Below are 20331 nucleotides of genomic sequence, written 5' to 3' on the forward strand. Positions count from 1 at the left end.
GGACAGAAGGGCTTTGCAGCTCTGCTGGGGCTGTTCAGTTCAGGTTGCTGTTCACAGCTGTAAAAGGAACTCTTGCTGCTGTAGCAAACCTCTTTGAAGATGTAGACAGCTTATTCATGAGCCAGGTCCTGGTTGAAGAAGCATTTGTACCCCAAAATCTACCAGCAGCATTAGCACACCATTCTTTAGCCAACATGCTGCCAGACCCTGTAATCCTCGGAGCAACTTCAAGGGAAAGGAAGTTCTACTCTCATTCCTTCTAACAGCTCTTATACCATGGCAGGAACTCTCAGCAGCCCAGGCTCCCCTTGGAAAGGAAGGATGCCATGTTCCTTCTCACTTTTCAGGATTCCTCATAATTTACAAGACTTTACTCATGTATTCTGAATGTTTTCAGCAATACAAAACATGTATTCTCATGTTTTCAGCAAGATAATGAATAGTGTAAGAACCTGTGTTGAACTCCTTTCACTTTGTATGTGGTATTTCCTGCAGGGAGGGGATGGAGGAAGGCAGATTTCCTGCTTCAGGGAAGGGACATCCCTGAGACAAACCTCTGACAGGTGCAACTTCCATTCAAATTAGGTTTACATGGAAAACACTACACCCTAGGAAGAAATGTCACAAATCAACAACTTCCCATTTTGATTTTAGGAGCAGACTTCAAATGCAGCCTCCAAGTACAGGGAGCACTGACACTCTAAGCCATATGACATCCCTTCCAAAATTCCCTCTAGCCATGACAAAATGACTGCAGAAATAATGCAGCACCCTGGCCCTCCTGTTGCATCAGGAATAAGCCACTGGGGACACAGCCAAAGGGACGAAAGTTGCTCTAGCTGGGCATATTTTGAAAGGAGAGGACGGAAGAAATTAGGTGTCTCCACTGTTGAAGTTTAAAGTTTGTTAGAAATGTTTCCAAGAACTGGACAACGGATGGGAGAGTAGACAGACATACCAGAGGCAGGAGAACCAGAAAAATAAAACAAACAACAGCTTTAATAAGAATTTGTACATAACAAGGTTAATCTTTATGGTAAACCTGCAGCAAAGGAACCACTAGAAGTCCCTCTCTGAGACGGACAGTGACAGCAATGCCTCAGCCTAGGGGAAAGTGAGCACATCAACCAGGGCTCATCAGTGGAATGCTATTTTCTAAGGGTCTCCAAGATCTCTCCTTTCTCCTCTTCTGGATATTTAGATGTGTTGTTTGGGGCTAGGGTTTCCTAGTGCACCAGCCCTCAGGGGTTCTTGCCCTGGCTCAGGAAGATGGACAGGTACCTAAGGAGTTATTCCACTGAGGATACAGATTCATTTCCTTGGTCTCTATTGGGCCTGTTAATTGGGAAACTCTTCCCTCCCAGGAGCAGTGTGAGTCCTTGATAGGATTTAATTAGCATCCAAAGAAGAACCCTCAAATAAAGCTCTCACAAATCTCTGCTGCAGCTCAGCTTCTATCCCACCAAGGCAGCACTTCAGTTCCCACCTTGGCAGTGTGAAAGCGAGGGATGGGCAATTTCCTCTCAGGCACAAAGAACACACAAAAACCGAGGGCAAGACCAAAGGGACCGAGGGCAAGACCAAAGGGACAGGGCCAAGAAAGGAAGTAAGATCCAGAGTGTGTTTCTTTTGAGACCCTGAAGGCCCCTCCCAGGAGACACTGCAGCTCAGGCAGCAGAAGCTGAGAGGGAGGGAGGCTGGCTCGGCAGCAGCGGGGGCTCAGAGGGCCTCAGCCAATGTAGATCCTGTGGAAGTCGTTGGCCCCAAAGGCCGCGTTGCACTTGGGGCACTTGCGCTGCCGGGTGTCATAGCGCGTCTTCACGCACTCAAAGCAAAAGACGTGGAAGCACTTGGTGAGCACCGCGTCCTTCTTGCGCATGTTGCAGCACGGGCACGTCAGGCGGGCCTGCAACACACACACAGACACACAGACACAGAGCTGTGAGGGTACCTGCAGCCCAGGTGCTGTGCTCAGACATGTCTCAACATGAAGGTCCTTCCATTCCTCAGAAGGACAATGTGGTTTCTCCAGTGCCAGAGTACAGACGAGAGATGTCAGATAGTGGAAGTGTGCCTACACATCTTCTGACTAAGGTAAAAAGGGAAGCCGAGGGACAGAGATACTCACCTTGTAATCCTTGATTTCCTCCATCAAGATCTCATCACAGTTGGGAACCATGTCAGGCTTCTTTGTGGTCTCCAGCTTCCTGCGCAACCTAGAAATATCTTCCTGCACAATAACAGGAGACCAAGAGAAGGAGCAGTACATTCTCTGTCAGTTTCTTCAGGGACCAAAGAGAACATGCACCTGGCTAAGTTATGCCACCCATAGTTTCACCCACTATAATCTAAGAGACAACGTGATCCTCTGATGCCACAAGTATTGTCAGTTATCAGGGGACAAAATCTGAAAGAGGCAAGACCTGATGAAGCCAAAGTCAAAGTGAAACTGGACACCAAGAGCAGTTCAGCTGAAACCCTTGGCAAGCTCAGCGTACAAGGAGAAGGACACTAAAGCAGACAGATCTTAAAGGATTGTGCATAGGATATATACCTCAGCCCTTTTGAAGTTGAACATCTCTTTCTCTCTAGTTACTCTGTTTTCCACAATCTCTTCCTGAAAATCATGTAACTTCTTCTGAGCCAGCTCTAGCTGGGCCTTCAGATCATCTGCAAGCTGGGCTGCATCCATGGCCTGAGAAAGAAAACCAGTATATAAGGACCAAACATAGAAGAACAGCTCTAGTGGCTTCTAGTCCCTTGTTATTACCTTATTATCAACAAGTTCTATCATTTAGCTTCAAGATTCCTTTGGGCAGAGCCAAACCCTGGCACACTGCAAAGCCATTAGAAAAACACTAATGATCATCCAAATCTCTTCTTGAGGTATTTTCAGCCTTCCAGCTTTCACATTTTCTCTACTAAAGTGTTCAGAGGCAGTTCTATAGCTGTTAATAGACAGAACTGCAAGATACCTATATCTAACAATCTTCTCTCTTCACCAGCTCTCTTCTAACTTTATAACCAAATGCCCTTGCACCACAAATTGTCATGCTAAGCACAGGTGACTCTGCTGAATTGTCCCCAGCTCCTCTTCACAGTGCTTTCCTTTTTGCCTGTTTAATGTAATTTCTGTACTTCTAAAACTTAACAACAAAGGCAGCTATAAGACTTAGTCTTATTTTACTGATAACACACCTACTTCATTGATCTTAGGCATTTGTTGAAAGTATTCACATTCCCCAGCTGTATTTCCTTTTGCCTCTCCCATCCTTGCTACAAAGGCCTTGACCTCAATTAACTTCATCTGGCTGCTCTTTCTTCACCACAGGTTACACAGAAAAATGTATAACCTGCTTTTCCTTATCAAAGCAAAACATCAGTCTCCAGTACTTAAATCATAATTCTCTCCAGGACTCCTCAGCCTTCTGATACACTCATCCCAAACAAGGAAATACCAGGTTCTGTAATGCCAGTAAGAGCTCAGAGCCTTCCATGCCTCCCCAAGGCAGCAACTCCCCCTCACAGCCCAAGAGGAAAGGAAGGCATCGCTCACCTTGCGTTTGTTCATCTCCAGAGCCTGTGTTCGCAGCCCCAGCTCCTTCTCTCCTGTTCCAATGCTGCTCTGCAGTAGGTGTTCCTTCTCCTCCAGCTTACGCACCACCTGCAGCTGGGCATCCACCTTGGAAAGGGACACAGTGGGAAGAGAAGGAATGAATGCATGCATGCTCTGTGGGTCTTCAGAGCTGTCATTCAAGCTGTAGCTAAAACTACCCCTGCCTCCCCATCACCAGAGAGCACACCTTCAGCTTGCCTTTTTCTCCCAGAGCAGTTGTGCCTGTATCGAGAGAGCTGTACCCAGATCTCTCTGGTCAACACTTTAAAAGTTAGCAGTCAAATATTTGCAACAAAGATGTCTTAATTTTTGGACAGTGGCTTAAAGACTTGCTGTAAGGCAGTGAACAGTTCCACAGTGGCGCCAAGGATGACAGGATACAAAGTCATAGAATGGCCTGGATTGGAAGGGACCTTAAAGATCCTCTGGTCCCAGCCTGAGATAACTCCCTGAGATAACTTCCACTAGGGCATGTTTCTCAAAGCCCCATCCAAGCCTGGCCTTGAACACTTCCAGAGATGAGGCATCCACAACATCTTTGGGCAACCTCCAGCAGTGCCTCACCACCCTCTGAGTGAAGAATTTCTTTCTAACATCTAATATAACCCTGCCCCCTTTCAATTTAAAATCACTGCCTCTTGTCCTGGTAATCTCCCTCATTTTTCTAAGCCCCCTTCAGGTACTGGAAGGCTGCAATGAAGTCTCCCCTAAGTATTCTCCAAGCTGAACAGGCCCAGCTCTCTCAGCCTGTTCTTGTAGCAGAGGTGCTCATTTCTTCTCATCATCTTTACAGGCTCCTCTGGACTCCCTCCAAGAGGTCCATGTGTCTTTCCTGTGCTGAGGACCCCAGAGCTGGATGCAGCACTGCAGCTGGGCTCTCACAAGGGCAGAGCAGAGGGGCAGAATCCCCTCCCTCAGCCTGCTGCCCACGCTGCTTTGGATGCAACCCAGGATGCAGTTGGCTTTCTGGGCTCCCAGCGTGCGCCGCTGGGTCAGGTCGAGCCTCTCATCCACCTGAATCCAAGAGTCCTTCTCTGCTCTGGTGCTCTCAGTGATTTCCTCTCCCAGCCTGTGCCTATGTCTGAGGTAGTTCAGACTGAACCACGGTTTCCAACTCCTCCTGCTTGTTACCAGTATATACAGTTACAGGTAGAATATACAGGCAGAAGTACTATTCCAACAGGAAAAGAACTTCCCACTTTTCCTCACTCATCTGCTCTCCATAGCAGTGAACCCATAGGACATTGTAATGCTCATACAGCAGCCTCAGTTTCCTACAATGACAGGCCCCTTTGAATCCTGATGCATTCCCAGACTGGTAAGAGGAACACTCCATCCTGGACTGATTCTGGTGAGGACAGTTAATTCTCTTCAGAGCAGCTCACATGCTGCTATGTTTTGCATTTTGGAGCAAAACACTGTCAGTAACACAGCCCTGTTTTAGCTGCTGCTGAGCAGTACTTCTACAGCACCAAGACCTTCTGTGTCTCATGCTGCCCACCAGCAGGTAGGCTGAGGGTGCCCAGGAAGCTGGGATGCCACACAGCCAGGACAGCTGATCCAGCTGGCCCAAGGGGTGTTCCACACCCTACAATGCTGTGCACAGCAGCAACAGCTGGTGGAAAGGCGGCAGTGGGAGGATTTTCAGAGCTGCAGCATTTAGTAACAGTAAGGCCTGATTAAGCCATGCCTTCCTGCCTGCCCCAGGAAGTAACCAGTTAATTAATTTCTTGTTTCGCTTGTATGGACATCTCTGCTATAACTGCTCAACTGCCTTTATTCAGCTCACCTGTTTTCTCACTTTGTCCCTTCTGATTCTTTCCCCTTTCCCTCAGTGGGGGAGAGAGCAAATGGTTGTGCGCAGCTGCCTAAAACAGATAACCCACACCTCCATCTCCCCACCATCTCTCTTGTCCTCTCTCCTTTTTCCCTATTACCTGTGTTTTCAGTGTCAAAACTTGATCTGCTAGCTCCTCCTTTTCCTCTTTCAGCAGCTTATGGATCTGGTTGGACTTGATACGTTCTGACATCAGCTTGAAGTTGGCATCATCCTTCTCCCGCAGCTGCTGCATCAGGCGGATGTTCTGCTCTTGCATGTCTTCAAAGGCTTGGCCCGTGACATCCATTTCTGAAAGCAGGGCCTCTTCCTCCTGGCAAAAGAATCACAGGCTCTGGCCAAACTGTGCCCTGGACCCCCTAGAGTGAGCCTGAACCTTTTATTCAGAGACACCAAACCTATCGAAGATGGAGGAAGATTCTCAGTGTCAGGGAACACCATTATCCCAACAACCAGAAAAATGTATTCTCTACAAGTCTGCAGCACAGCAGAGGTACTCTGAATTTGAAGGTGCAGAGAAAAGATGGTTACATGTCACTTGTTTGGCAGAATCAGGTTTGACACAGTCGTTGCCAGAGCTGGGCAGAAATCAACACCCAATTCCCAGCAGCTGAACAGCTGTCACATGCACCAGGGCAAAAATTCTACGTGTGGACAGCTTGACAGCTTCCAACTAACAGGCTGCCAAGCTGCTTAAACTCACTTTGGCCACTTCAGCATTGAAATGGTAGAGCAGTTCTGTTCTACAGCAACAAGAATCCAAATTCTAAGAAAGTACGTGTCAATTCATTGGCTTGCCTCTATCCTGCTGAGGTGTTCCTGCTCTCTCATTGGATTGAGCCATTTTTAGCAGAAGGTATGTACCACTTCCAATGCAAAATATTCACTAAATGAACTGAGGAGGTAATAAGTCTTAAAAAGAAGTTGTCATCTCTTCCCCCAATGGCTGACAAAATAAAGCCAATTCTCCTCTTTGTTCTTCACCAAGGCCATATGTTTAACTGTTTATTTAATGTTTAATTGTGATTAAACATTTCCCACCATGGCCTGCCTGTGATATCCCAGAGCTGAGGGTGAAGGGGGTTATTTTATTGGTGGCTCTTTTGCTTGGTCAGTTTTTTTCCCCTTTGGTAAACAAGCACCAAACTCCCATCCCTGGCCCATACAGATATAAATTCCTTCTCTCTTTCTGGACGTAACCTGAAGGCAGCTCCTCCAGTTGCCCCAGTCAAAAGAGAACTCATCAGGAATTTCTCACCTGCTTAGCCATGGCAAGTTTCTTCTGTAAATATTCAATCTGTTCTTCCACTGCTCGGATCTTGCGGAGGGCATCCTCATCAGCCATCTTCTTACTCTCCTTTTTTTCCTTGTCTTCCAATTCTTTCACCCTCTGCCTCAGTTCTTCAAGCTAAAAGAACCAACCAGAAACAACACTAAACACAAGGATATGCCCTGAGCATTGTTCAGAGCCTGTTTTCCCGAAAATTCTCTGAAACACTCAGGACTGCCTTCAAAGCATGGCAAAAAAACCCCAGGTTGTTTTGACAGTGTTACAGGCAGATGTACCATTGAGATGGGCTGTAGGCCCAAGATCTTGACTTCCACACCTTTGAAAATTTCATTTCATCTTTTATCAGAGTAGGAACATCAGTCTCCTGCAATTGTACATGTATATAGGCTCAGAAAGCCTCTGCTCCTTTAAGGCCATCTGGTCAAGGACCTTCTTCCATACAAGGAGGGGATTAGAGGAAAATGAAAAGGTAAAATAAAACATACAGAGATACAAACTTGGCAGACAAATGGTAAGGGAGGCAGTGATGAGAATGAAACCTGGTCAGTCACACTAAATGTTGAGAGCACATGAGAGTGTAAAAATATTTACTCCATCAAGATTATCTGAGTGTGGGAGAAGGAGAAAACCCAAAACAAAATATATAGAGACACAAACCTGACAAAACAAACACAGCTACATAAAGAGGAAGCAAACCTCCCCAGTCACAACAGTTTCCAAGAAACTATGGGAACCACTTCCAGGAAGATCAGCTGGGACTTTGTAACTGATGACACTGTAAAGCAGGAATGGCTCCTGAACTGGGACAGCTGCGGCAATTAAGAGCGGCTCAAATCCAGAAGAAATGTGCAGGGAAATGGAGACCAAGGATGAACAAACTGGGGTTAGATGGAGAAGGGTATAAAAGAAGCCAGTCCCATGGGAAATATGGGCAATCAGTACACATTTGTCTGGCTCAGCCTTGCCCACGATCATCACAGCCTGTCCTGTCCTATCTTCTTGTATCTTTTCATTACACATTTTCCTAAGTATTGCCATGTAATCTAACTCTTTACGCCATGTGTGTGTGCTGCACAGAGGAAGTGCTGCCTACAGGTAAGATCTGCTTGTGAAGAAGGCAAGAGGGGCTTGGAACCGCAGGGGTCCCATAGAGAGGGACATGCTGGAACTGAAAGAATCTGCAACTGGGTCTGTGCTTATGAACCTAGAGATTGTTGTGTGAGTGTGCCTGCACTAGGAACTAGTCCCCGTTTATCTCCAGACCATTCCAATCTCTAAGTGACAAAGCTGAGAAGACAAACAACCCTCAGTTCTGAGGAGAGAAACAACACAGTTCTGCTACAGAGTATCTGAAAAGAAGTTTAAGTAACACATTAAAAAGAAAAGAGGAAGAGAAATTTGGAATACCTCAGCTTTTGCCTTCTTCTCAGCTGCCATGAGCTGCACTTTGTCTCTCTGCTCTTTAGGGGCAGAGCGGTACATATCTAGCAACAGTTTCATTTCCTTCTGGCTCTCCTGGGCCTTCCTGGAGAAAGGCAGACAGACCACAGTGAGAACACAGCAGCAAAGCCACACTGTTACACAGCCAGCACCACAGCCTGTCAATATTCTTTCATCTCCCATATGGATATGGAGTTGTTGGTGGCTCATTTTATCCTGGTAACATAAAACAGCAGCTGAGTATAGGCTGGAAATAAAACATTTTCAGGCACACAGGTTGAAATGCAAGACGTAGCCTGGAGATGAAATACATATCCTAATAATACCTACAAACTCTCCACCTCTGCTTTGGGAACCATATAGGAGTGGGAACACTGCTGTGTCCTCTCTTAATAACCTACTGCTGTGAACTTCTGTGCTGTTGTTATGACAGCAACAAATCAATATTACTTGACTCACACCATGAAGTATCTGCTTTGGTAATTCATGCTTTAGGCTACTGCACTGACCATATCACAATCAGATACAGAGGGTGTCAAGAAACTCTCTTGGTTCCCAACTTCAGTGATGCTGATCCCGTAAAAGCAAGAACACATGAACACCCCAGGCTTGGGGACTGCTCACACAGGAAAGGGAGAAACAGCAACTCTTACTTGAGCTCAGCCTTCAGCTGCTTGATCACTTCAGCCTCCTTCTTTCTTCCATCTTCATGCTTCCCTTTCTCCTTCTCTTTGGACTCTCTCTCCTTCTCTGATTCCTTTTGCTTCTGCTTTTCCCGCTCCCGCTCCTTTTCCTTCTCTTTCTCTTTTTCTCGTTCTCTCTCTTTCTCCTTCTCCTTTTCCTTCTCTCGTTCCCTCTCCCTTTCCCGTCTCTCCCGCTCCCGTTCCTCTTCATCTCGCCTGGCCTTCATCTCATTAACATCTTCAGAAGCAGCCTTGGGAACAGGCACTGGGGCAGAAGGATCATCAGGCTCCTGCTTGATCTCTGCAGGTTCCTCCTTTGTGTCTTCAGTGCTGGACTGGGACTGGAGGAGAGCACTGCCACTGCGAGAGCGGATCTGGTGTGGAACAGGAAGAGAGATGACCAAGAAAACAAATGTTTAAGTTCTTAGCCAGGAGTCTTCCTTATCCCCTTCTCCCTTGTCTTCCCAGATCCATGCTTCCACGCCCCATTTTCATGGAGCACTACACAGCTACAAAGGAAGACCATTTGTTTGGTCTAAAGAAGCAGCAGACAGCAGAGCTCTATAGAAAATTTCACTGCATCCTGCACAGCGTATCAGAAAAGTTGGTATTCCTGGCAAGGGTGACAGCATTCCCCCTTCTCCTAAGCTTCTTCCCTCTTTTCTGGCATTTCCGGCTGTGTTACCTTGCTCAGGTCAGATTGGGCCTCTCTCAGTTTGCGCTTGTATCTCAGCACCTCTCCCTTCAGCTGGTGGTTGTGATTCTGGAGGCTGCTGATGAGGTGACGCATCTCCCGATTAATGGGACCTGCAAAAACAGAAACACCTCTGCAACAAACCACACTTCCGTCAATCTTCTTTAGGACTTTCATGGAGATGGAGAACAAGGTAAGTGACAATGACAAAGAACAAAATAAGACTATCACCACTCTGCCATATAACAGAGCAACACAAAACATTTGCAGAAGGAAAGTCATGCCAGTTTTATACGCAACCATAAGTCCTTGCAAATTCATAGTCCTAAGTTCCCACTTAACATTCTTTTTATGACCAGGCGCCTAAGGGAAACATGTCATGTTACAAAAGAAATCTGATTTAAATGCTACTTCAGAAGTAATTTATTTCTTCTGATGAAATTTAAGAATCACTGCTTTGCTATCTAGATTGTCCTTACAGACTTGGAAATGAATCCTCTCCTCAAGTAATTTTTAATCATGCAATACATCCTGCCATAAACCAGAATTGTTAGCAAAATGTACCTATTATGCAGCATCTAGAAAGTTGGATAACATGGAATTGGCCTCCCAACAAAACAGGTGAACAGCTTTGTTTGTTGAGATGAGGAGAGATGCCAGAACAAGTATTTAATAGCAACAAGGAATCAACCCATGCATCCTAGCGCACTGTAGCCCCTAAGGGGCATTGGTGGGTAGGTGGTGTTTGTTTTAGGGACAGCAGAACAACACCTTACCTGCTTGCTCATTGGCAGCAAGTGTCTGTTCAAACTCTATCCTCAACATCTCATACTCTTTGCGGACTTGTGCCAGGGTGTCCTCCAGCTGAATCACCTCTGTGCGTAGCTTCTTGTGAAGGCTGACCTCATCCCTCTGAGGAACAAAAAGGAAACAGAACTCAATGCTCTGAACCTGGAGTATCTCACCTCATCAATATCAGGCACCACCAGAGCCTGAATTATTGCCAGAAACGTCTATTTCCTGAGCATTTGCAGAGGCACACAGACCCAGCAGTGATGGCTGGTGGCACGGCAGAGCTCCCAGGCTGAGGGAGCAGAGGCATTACCTCGATCAGTTCCACCTGGCGCTGGTGCGTGGCGCGGGTGCCGTGGAGCAGCGTGCGGGCTTCGTCAAGGTGTGCCTTCAGCTGCAGACTCTCATTGTACAAAACAGAAAACTGGGACTGCATGCAACGATATTCTGGGGTCTCCTTCACAGCCTCTTCCACTGCCCGCCGCAGCTCAACCTGGTTGGGACACAAGAAAATGCCACAAAAAGAAAATTATCCCCTTGCCTTTGGTTTCTGTCTCTCAAGACAGAAGAACAGTGAATCAAGCTGCCACAAGCAAAGACAAAAGTAGAACTTGAATAGCACTGCTGTGAAGTAGGTCCAAATGATATGATTCAGCACCAATCTTAAAAAGTGTCTGTGTTCTCTTCATGCGCTAGGCCGCTTCTCTCACACAACCACAAGATGGAAGTTTTTGAATCTTAGGTCCTGAAATAGTTTCTCTCAAAGATATGAGCTTGGAAAACATAATAAATTGTAAACACTCAGATCAATAAAGATGGACACATAGAAAAGTATGAGAGAACAGAGGAAATACACATGCAAGTAGGCATTATGTCAGCCTTCTACCACTAGATAACTGAAAGAAAGAGAAATGAAAGAAAATTCCAGAGGTATAGAAGTGAACTGCAAAAAAAATAGTTAGCAAATGATTGTGACTAGCTGCAGTGAAACAGACACATATATACATGCAGTCAGCTTAAAAGTAATTACAGGGCAAAAAAAAAGTTGTTAGCTAAAGACCACTTCTCTCTAAACAACCTCATGTGGATAAACAGAATTCAGAGGTGCCTCAAGACAGTTTTCAGCATCAGATCTCTGGATTTAAGTTACTGAGACAGACTTTTCTTATAACTAGCATGACCACTAAGATGAAATTTGGATTATTCTCTCCATCATACACTTATCTACCACAGAGCCATGGCTTCTTGTGTTACCACTTTTAAAACATCACAAACTCACAGGCTGTCTCCTATCTATCCATCCCCCACAGTGGGGAAGACAGAGGTTCATTGACTCTTTCAAGAGCCTCTCTCCCCATACAAGTTCCTTGATTGTTTCTGTTCTCTGGTTCCACTTGCATAGGGCATGGGGAAAGCGGAAGATGGTAAAAATCTGAAAACAGTTTTACCAGACATGGTTAAAATGGACTCAAAGATCAGAACGGGACACGGGCAGGAAACCATTACAATTTCCAGCAGTGGCCACGCGGTGTCACCAACGCACTGAGCTGCAAGTGGAGCCACAGATCCGCTCAATTGTACCTGGAGCAAAGTGTAACACAGCTAAAGAGCAGGCTCAGAACAGACACTGCAATGAGGTTTCTGCAGATACAGCATTGCAAAGCTGAGGGCTGCCCATCCCACAGAACACATTCATCCTCACACAGCTACAGGTGTCTCACCTTGAGCTTTTCATTCTGTGTTGTTACTTCCTCAAGATCTTGACGCAGTTCCTCCAATTCATTAAGGCGATTCCCAGCAAGCTCTTTATTCTCTTCCAGCTCTGCATTCATCTCCTCAAACTGTTGGGATAAACTGCTTGTAAATCCTACTGTTAATGTGTCTCCTGAGAGTGCTAATGAACTATCTGTTCATGCAGTAACAGCAGCTACAGACCGAGCAGTCGGGTAACTTGACCAAGCGAGACAAGAGTCTAATTCCACCAGGTGTTTCTTAAGTAGAAAACTCATGACACAGACAAAATGGCTTGTCCAGAGTCACTCAGCTTTGTGGCACAGGATCTAAAAATTATCTAAAATAAGTATCTAAATTCTGTTCAAATTGTGGCCCTTGTTCTCCTTGAATGTATTCTTCCCCTTGCCAACAGACAAGCTCCTGACCTCACCTTGCGGGCATTAATGGTAATTGTTCCCCCATAGAGGCTGCTCCCAGCTCCATACACCTTGTAGCCTTTGGAATTTACCTGCAAGAAATACAAGAGACCCAGTGAAATACTGACAAGAGTGATGCAGCAGGTCCAAGACCAAAGAAAGAACACTGCAGGTTCTCAGTTCTCCCAGCAAAGTCCCAGAGAGGATGACACACACCCATCCAACACCACCCCCACTTCCCAGGTCTCCTGGCCAGCGCTTACTCGTTCCAGGACGTCGGCCAGGTGGCGGTTGAGCCTCTGCTCTCTCTTGCGGATCTTGTCAATGTCCCACTGCAGGTCATCAATCATGGTCTCCAGGACAGACACCCGGGATTCTGCTGTCTCCACCCTCTCTTGCAGCTTGGAGAACTGCAATCAAAGGAGTGCTTTAGCCAACACATTGCATAGAGCCAACTTTTCCTGATGCTGCTCAGGAGTCATTTTGCCCTTATTCATCATGTGCTTTTTATCTTTTGCTGTGGTGACAGACTATTCCATGAACTGTCCCGAATTTTACACAAGACAGCAACAAAAATAAGTCAAAACTGAAAATTGAGAAAGAGCAGGAAGCTGGTAATATCTGGCAGAATACAGAGGCAGCCACCGCAGCTGATTCGAAGCCTTTTTTGATTTTAATCTTTTCAATCCCTATGTCCATCTACTTTAGAGAGCACCTAAGTGCTCAGATGTCTAACACTGTGCAAGACCAGCATTAACCCAATTTTTAAATGAACTGAAATCTCTCAAACAAATGCTGCTACTAATGTGAATCCTTTAACAACTGGGATCATCCTGTAACTGATATCATTACACTGTCAAATTACACGGAGAAACCAAGAAATTCATAGTGACAGGGATGTCACCTTGACTGTTCCAGGTGTCTACACAGCCACCTCAACATCAAGTGCCCCCAGTTTCGCTGCTCTCCTCTCTTCTTTAAAATTTAAATCCATTCAGTTCACTGTCTCACTTACATCCTTTCCTTTATGATGTAACAAGCAAATCAACCTAATTTATACAGAAAATCTATGTACAGCTCTCCACAACAACAACCCTTTTTGTAACTTTCAAACCATGCTCCTCCTGTGCCTCTCCAAGGATAGGAACTTGTGCCTTCCAATCTATGGGAACCATAAATTATGCTAAGCAGGACCCCAAAGCAGATTTCTTTCTCTACCCTGCTCATACCTCCTGAGACATGACTCTGTGCTTCTCCTGAAGAACATCAGCCAGTTCCTGCAGCCGTCCATTCTCGTGTGACAGGTAGGTATTCAGCTCCACTACTGCTTCTTCCATCAGTGAAATATCTGAAAGGTGCACAAATAAAAGGGAATTAATGGAAATCTAGTTTTGATTCCTGAATAGCAAAGAGAGAAAGAAAACAGAAAAGGAGACTTCTGGGTCGAACGTTGGTTTAATTTACTTCGGCCATGGGTGCTTCCTGAGGGCCTGATCTCAATCCACAGAGAGCTCTGACTTGCACTCCATAAGCAAAAGGCTCTGCAGTTTAACAGTGCTGCCCATTTCTGACCCGGGGGCCATCCCCTAACACCAGAGACCACTTGAGCTGTGTCTGTGCCAGCAACCCAGACCATGCTCTTGGAACCCAGGGACACTCGAATGCTGCCCAAATGCATTCATAAACCTGCTTGCAACAGGTGGCCCAGGGTGACACATCAGGCCAACACACCATGACACCATGTGACAACCACAGCACTGCGGTGACAGGTGAAACTAGAGCACCTGGAGACAGGTTCACATGGCACCAGTGTCAAAGCTACTACAGCTTATGACTGCCAGCCAAGGACAGCAACATGTTCCTACACCCATACCAGACTTGGTCAGAGCACACAGAAGGCACACCAAGCATGAGGTGATATTTCACCCAAGGTTTCTTTCAAAAGATTAAAAATCTTACCTTAAGCTAATGATGTCTTTTCAACAGTCATCTGAGTCTAAAGTGAATCTGCTCCATTAATTTTTAGAAGATGGTAATTTGGCTTTCTCTGCAGAACTCTGCTATGTTCAAAACTGACAGCTACACTAAGCACACCACACCATGAGATAGGTACAATTTTGCTCAGGACTCAGTGGAAACTGAGCAGCTTGTTATTGCTACACCTTCTACTAAACCTCAAAGGAGAAGGAGTCCAACATCAGTTAACAATGCTGATTTCACTTCTTTACTTGTAAGCGCGAAACCTTTTATGTGGTGGCTGAGGACAGGTGGCTGAGGAGGTTCAACTGTGCTCTCTGACTTCTCAGGCACATGAACACAGTACTGGCAGAAACAAGCTGCTTCTTAGCCCAACTGAGAGCCTCAGCAGAGCCCTCAGCATTCAAATACAGAGGTAGATACGATGTACTTCTAGCACATGGTCCTTTAGAAGAGGTTTTGATAACAAGAGTTTGGAAAGGCAAACAAATTCATTTTAGAAAATAAATGCACATGAGAAGGAGTAGACCTTAATGTCTACAATGCAGGATCAGGTCTAAGGTAGGGACAGATAAGCATTCTTGAATACCTGCCACCTTTGTCATACCTCCACTATTCAGCTTGTGAGACAGCACATCCACTTTCTCCTGCAGCTTGTCATACATTGTCACAATCTGGGCAACAGCACGGCGGGAGGACTCCACACGCTCCTGCAGCTGAGATTCTATTTCCTCACTGGTACTGCTGGCTAGAGTGGCCAGGAAGGAGAATGCTGGCTCCAATCCTTCCCCTGGGAACATAAAGGGGTGAAAAAAAGTAAGTGTGCTCTAGAAGGTAGCATATCACTGCTCTTTAGAATCACAAAAAAAAAGGTCTGTCAGCCTTTAGAAATGGACATCGGCATTGTCCACAGCTGAAATCCACCTTTCCCACTGTCCCCAGACAGGTGCCTCACCTCGTTCCCTCTCATCTTTGCGCTCCTGATTACTGTCAGAGTCTGGTTCAGGTTCCGGCACCACCAGTGCTTTTCTTTCAGACAAAAGATCTCCAAGACCTTGGTCCAGGTCGAAGCGTTTAAGGATGATGCGGATATTTTCATCAAACTGAATGATGGGACAGGCAAGGCAAGACAAGATAAAGAATGGATGTGAACAAAAGGAGTGCAGTGGTACAGGGGAGACAAGAAAACTGTATATGAAGTAACAAAAGCTGTTCCCAACCTGATTCCAGTAGCGGTTGATGATCAGCAGGGAGGCATCGTCGGTGGCCTGCCGACGCTCCAGCTTCTCAATGTGCTCCCGAAGCTCATCTTCGATGGCCTGGCGCTGGTCGAGCATCTCCGCCAGCTTCCGGTTCTTGGTCTGCAGGGTCCGGATGTCCAGCTCCTCCTGGGCACAGGGACACAGGCCAGGTCACAGAAGGGCTCACCATGACCCCAGAGACATTGCTGCCTCCAGATGAAAAAAACCAAAGGATGGAGTGGGGGTATGCAAGGAAGATATACCGTTGAAGAAACACCACCAAGTTTAATGGTCTCCACAGTGGTGCCCGAATCTTCAACCCCTGCCTTCTTCTCCGGAGGTGCAGAAGGGCCAGGCTCTCCAGCCGTCCGTTTATTGCCAATTCCAGACATGCTGGCTGAAGTGTACAGATTCCCACCTTCTCCAAGTTCTTCCTGAACATTAAAGAACACTATAAAAAAACTGCCAAATCCCTGCAGTCAGTTTATTTGGGGTTTTTAACATGGTGACACATCACAGTAACAAAACGCCCAAAACAGAGAAGATCATGGAACTAGAAAGATTTTGAAAAATATTTTTTGGGAGGAATGGACTAAAAGTGGAAGACTGGTAAAGGACTGTAAATCATTGAAGTGACATTGCAGCTGGGAATAACTCTTGACAAGGCAATGAACCTCTGGCACTAAGGGCAATCACATCTGTAATACTGCACCTCTGCCCACCTGTTGCTTTGGAGAGCAAATTTGTTTCTGTTTGTTTCTGTTACTTTGCTTCCACAAGGAGCACTGTAATAGAAACAAATTTACTCCTTGTGTTCTAAACAGATCGTGCCAGCCGGTGCTGACTCACACATTCTGGTCCAACATTAGTAAAAGACACCAGCAGGATCTGCACTTCAAGCAGAAAGCCAATGAGGAAAATATCCACTGCTCTGTAATGTTAAAATTGAAGCACTGTACCTTATCACCCTCCTTGCAAAAAAGTCTTCATCCAGGTGCACTCTCTGCTTTTCTGCATTAACAAAAATGAACCAGGTTAGACTTTGGCAAACAACTGAAACAGTGTGTATGTGCACCAGTTCATTGCACAACAACCAAACTGTTCCTATTGAATCTACACACAAAGCCAGTCAAAGCTGAGGGCAGCAACACCCTGGAAACAAATTAGCCCTGTATGTAGAGAGCCCACAAATCCTACAGAACTGAAAAGCAACTCAGAGCCAAGGCTTGTAAAGACCCATTCCGAGAGTTTTGCTGTGTACCAGGAGAGATGCAAACATGTTTGAAGAGAACCTGTTCCTAACCCACAGCAGTCTGAAAAGCTCTGGACTAACAGAGAATCACAGAACAGCTGGGGCTGCGAGGGAGGACATCACCTGCCCTGTGCTCCTGCATGGAGCAGGCTCAGGCAAAGCAGGTTGCCAAGGGCCCTGTCCAGGCAGCCTGAGCATCTCCAGGCATAGAAACTCAGCCATGGCTCTGGGCAGCCTCTCTAATGCTTGATCACCCTCAACAATAACACAGGCTTTTCTCATGTCTGAACAGTATTGCCTGTAGTTCCCTAAAATATTATTGAGCAAAATTACAAGTGTATCCTCAAAAGGTTTCCAGCACAAATGGAGCAGCTGGAAATGAAAAATGGAACCAACCAGATCTTCACTAGACGTGAGCTGCATTCTTGTCCCACAGCCACTAAGGCTGTGGCCTGACTGAATGAAACCAGAAGTGAATGAAGTGCAGACCATACCAGTAAAACCCAACCTGTTCCATTTAAGCCTATAATAGAATTTATGGTCAAACCAGGGGTTAGGAACTGAACCTTCCAGTTCTCATCTGCTTTAATTGAGCAGTTCTACTGAAAGCAAGAAGGTCATTGCCTTTTGAAGATGAAGCTGGTACCCTGCTTTGCCAAATCTCAGCATTTCACAAGCATCTCAGTGTGGCACTGCCCTTCATCATATGCAAAACAGTATAAAGACTATTTCTAAGTGAGTTACTAAAACAAATCCTGCTGAGTTACAGCACAGATCCTGTGAGGTATCTTCTAACAGAAACATTAAATTATATCTCAAATTTACAAATTGCCATGGAACCATTTTCCTTCTCTTAGCCTGCAGCAGCACTGACTTTAGCTGGAATTCTGAGAGCATTGGAAGGGAGCAGCTGTCACTAAAAACATCTCATTTGTCCCCTGTCAGTCCAGCAAGCCACCACTGCCCACTGCCTTTCACACTTTTTGTCCCCAGACAAAACACCCCTTCCACTGCCTCCTAGCACCACCCCCCTCAGCCCCAGGTCCCCTCTCACCACTTCCTCACACACTGTACACCAGACCCCAACCCATTAATTTTTTATGGCCACCTTCTCTTTCACAGAATCATTTACAATGGGAAAAACCTCTGAGATCAAGCCCAACCTATGAACCAACACCACTGCATCAGCCACTCCACAGCACTGAGTGCCACGTCCAGCCAGGGACAGGGACTCCACCACCTCCCTGGGCAGCCCCTTCCAGTGCCTGACAATCCTTTCTGCTGCTCACACATAGAAGAAGTAAAGGACTCCAAGCATGAATGCACATTTCTTTGAGTGTCAGATTTCCTTTTTGACACAGAACAGCTGATCTGCTCTGCTACTTAACAGTAAGTTTTACTTACTCATTCTGTATTTGCTTTTAAAAAAGGTGGATTTCTGATTACAAGCCCTATCGATTGAAGATTTTCTCTTCTTACTTACTACCATTTTACAACTAAATCCAAAACCTTTATTACATCTGCCACCACCTGATGTTCCTGCTACAGTACAGAAATCACACTACACACGTATAAAACTTGAATTTATGTAAAGACACAGAAAAACAGAAATAAAAGCATTGGGCAGATTTAAAAACTGCTTTTTGAGTTTATACTCCCCAGCAGGAACTCCAGTCAAACAATGATCCATCCACAAGCCTAATGGGGATTTTTCCATGGCTTCAGGTCAAGCTCAGCAAGAATATTTTAAGCATTGGAGGAGAAAGGGGAAAACCCCCAACCCTTTGCTCTGCTTGGCCCTAGCATGGCATGGATAGGGTGCTGTGTCCAGTTCTGAACTCCTCAGAGTCCAGAAAGAGAAGAAGCTGCTGGAGAGGTTCCAATGACAGCCACAAAGATGATGAGGGCTCTGGAGCATCTCTCATATAAGAAGAGACTGTGATACCTGGGCCTGGTTAGCCTGGAGAACACTGGGAGAGGATCTCATTAATGCACACAAATATTTCCAAGGTGAGTGCCAAGAGAGTGGTCCAGACTCTTCAGTGCTACCCAGCAACAGGATGAGGAGCACTGGCCATAAACTAAAACCCAAGAAGTTCCACCTCAACATGAGGAAAAACACTGAGGGTGGCAGAGCACTGGAACAGCTTCGCACGGACGTCGTGGACTCTCCGCCTTTGGAGACATCCTAAACCCACCTGAATGTGCTCCCCTGTCACCCGCTCCAGGTGACTCTGCCTTGGCAGGGGGGTTGCACAGGGTGATCTCAACCAGACCGATGTTGTGATCCAACTTCCCACACACACCAGCCGCTCCCACACCTCCTTCGCTCTCTCATATCCCGCGGGAATCCTGCCCCTGCCCCCGGCATCTTCCCACAGCGCCAGCCGGACTCCCCGCGGGTCCGTCCCGCCCTCCGCGGGTGTGCGATACCTCCAGCCCCCAACGACCCCTCCGTCCTCCACATGGCCCCCTCCCGGCTTCCCCCGGCCCACAGCCGCCCCACAGACCCGCCGCGGCCGCCTCGTCGCTGCTGTCGCCGCCGCCGCGCCCCGTTCCACCGGCAATGGCCGCTACGGGCCACGCCTTCCGGCCGCCATTTCGCCCTCACCCGTCATGGAGGCGCCGCTTTGCCCTCGCCCGACATGGCGGGGCTGCGGCGGCAGCAGACGCCGGCGCCCTCACCCGCACCAAAGATGGCGGCGCGGGCGGAGCCGCCCCCGCCCACACGCGGCCCCGTGGAGCGACCGCCTCCCTGCCCGCCCCGGGATGGAGCCTTGTCCCGGCCGGAGCGGGCGGGAAGGGCATGGGAGCTGCTTGATGTGGGTTAAGCGTTCTGTGCCGGCCATGGTGTGGCAGCAGGGTCGGGGCAGTGAATGTCTCCCTGCATTCGGCACTGGAGAGACCACGCCCGTGCTCCCCTCCAACAGCGAAAATGTTCTGCTTTCCTCCGTGCTGTTTGAAGATTAACTGTGCGAATTGTGCAGAGACATCACAACAGATGAGGGAAAAATTACAGGAAAAAATCTGAGTGGTAAGGAGAGAAAGAGAGGGATTAATAATACTTGTATTAATACTTGAGATACTTTTGTGAAGAAGATGGGGGAGCCAAGAAATCCAATGCCAGTGCAGAGAAAATCTTGCAGAAATTTTCAATTACTTAGAGTCAGGAGTGTGACAAATATGGCTGCTTTTTCCTGAACCTCGCAGTCCTTCGCTTCCAATTGCTACAAGAAGGAGTTGAGCACTTTACAAAATTACCATTGGTTAAGAATTGGAGTGACTGAAGCAGAGTGTTTCTTGGAAAGGATGTGCACGCTTTTAGCATAAGCAGAGGGAAGCCCGCTATTGAGAAACC

At 46.7% G+C, this 20331-nt stretch overlaps 1 protein-coding gene across 1 annotated transcript; it reads right to left on the bottom strand.

Annotated features, from left to right (window-relative positions):
* Positions 1-978: 978 nt before the first annotated feature.
* Positions 979-19579, bottom strand: RNF20 (ring finger protein 20). The gene is made up of 21 exons (XM_058823398.1): positions 19484-19579; positions 16681-16732; positions 15985-16155; positions 15701-15868; positions 15436-15583; positions 15088-15270; positions 13733-13851; positions 12767-12913; positions 12518-12595; positions 12075-12194; positions 10667-10846; positions 10338-10473; positions 9553-9674; positions 8838-9241; positions 8152-8269; positions 6712-6861; positions 5554-5766; positions 3557-3682; positions 2555-2695; positions 2129-2230; positions 979-1906 (listed from the first exon to the last, which is right to left on the bottom strand). The coding sequence occupies exons 3-21, from the start codon at positions 16111-16113 to the stop codon at positions 1730-1732; spliced, it is 2961 nt and encodes a 986-aa protein (XP_058679381.1). The 5' UTR covers positions 16114-16155; positions 16681-16732; positions 19484-19579; the 3' UTR covers positions 979-1729.
* Between the last annotated feature and the right edge of the window lie 752 nt (positions 19580-20331).

This window comes from Ammospiza caudacuta, chromosome Z (genome assembly GCF_027887145.1).
Source record: "Ammospiza caudacuta isolate bAmmCau1 chromosome Z, bAmmCau1.pri, whole genome shotgun sequence".
In the NCBI taxonomy this organism is placed as follows: Eukaryota; Metazoa; Chordata; class Aves; order Passeriformes; family Passerellidae; genus Ammospiza; species Ammospiza caudacuta.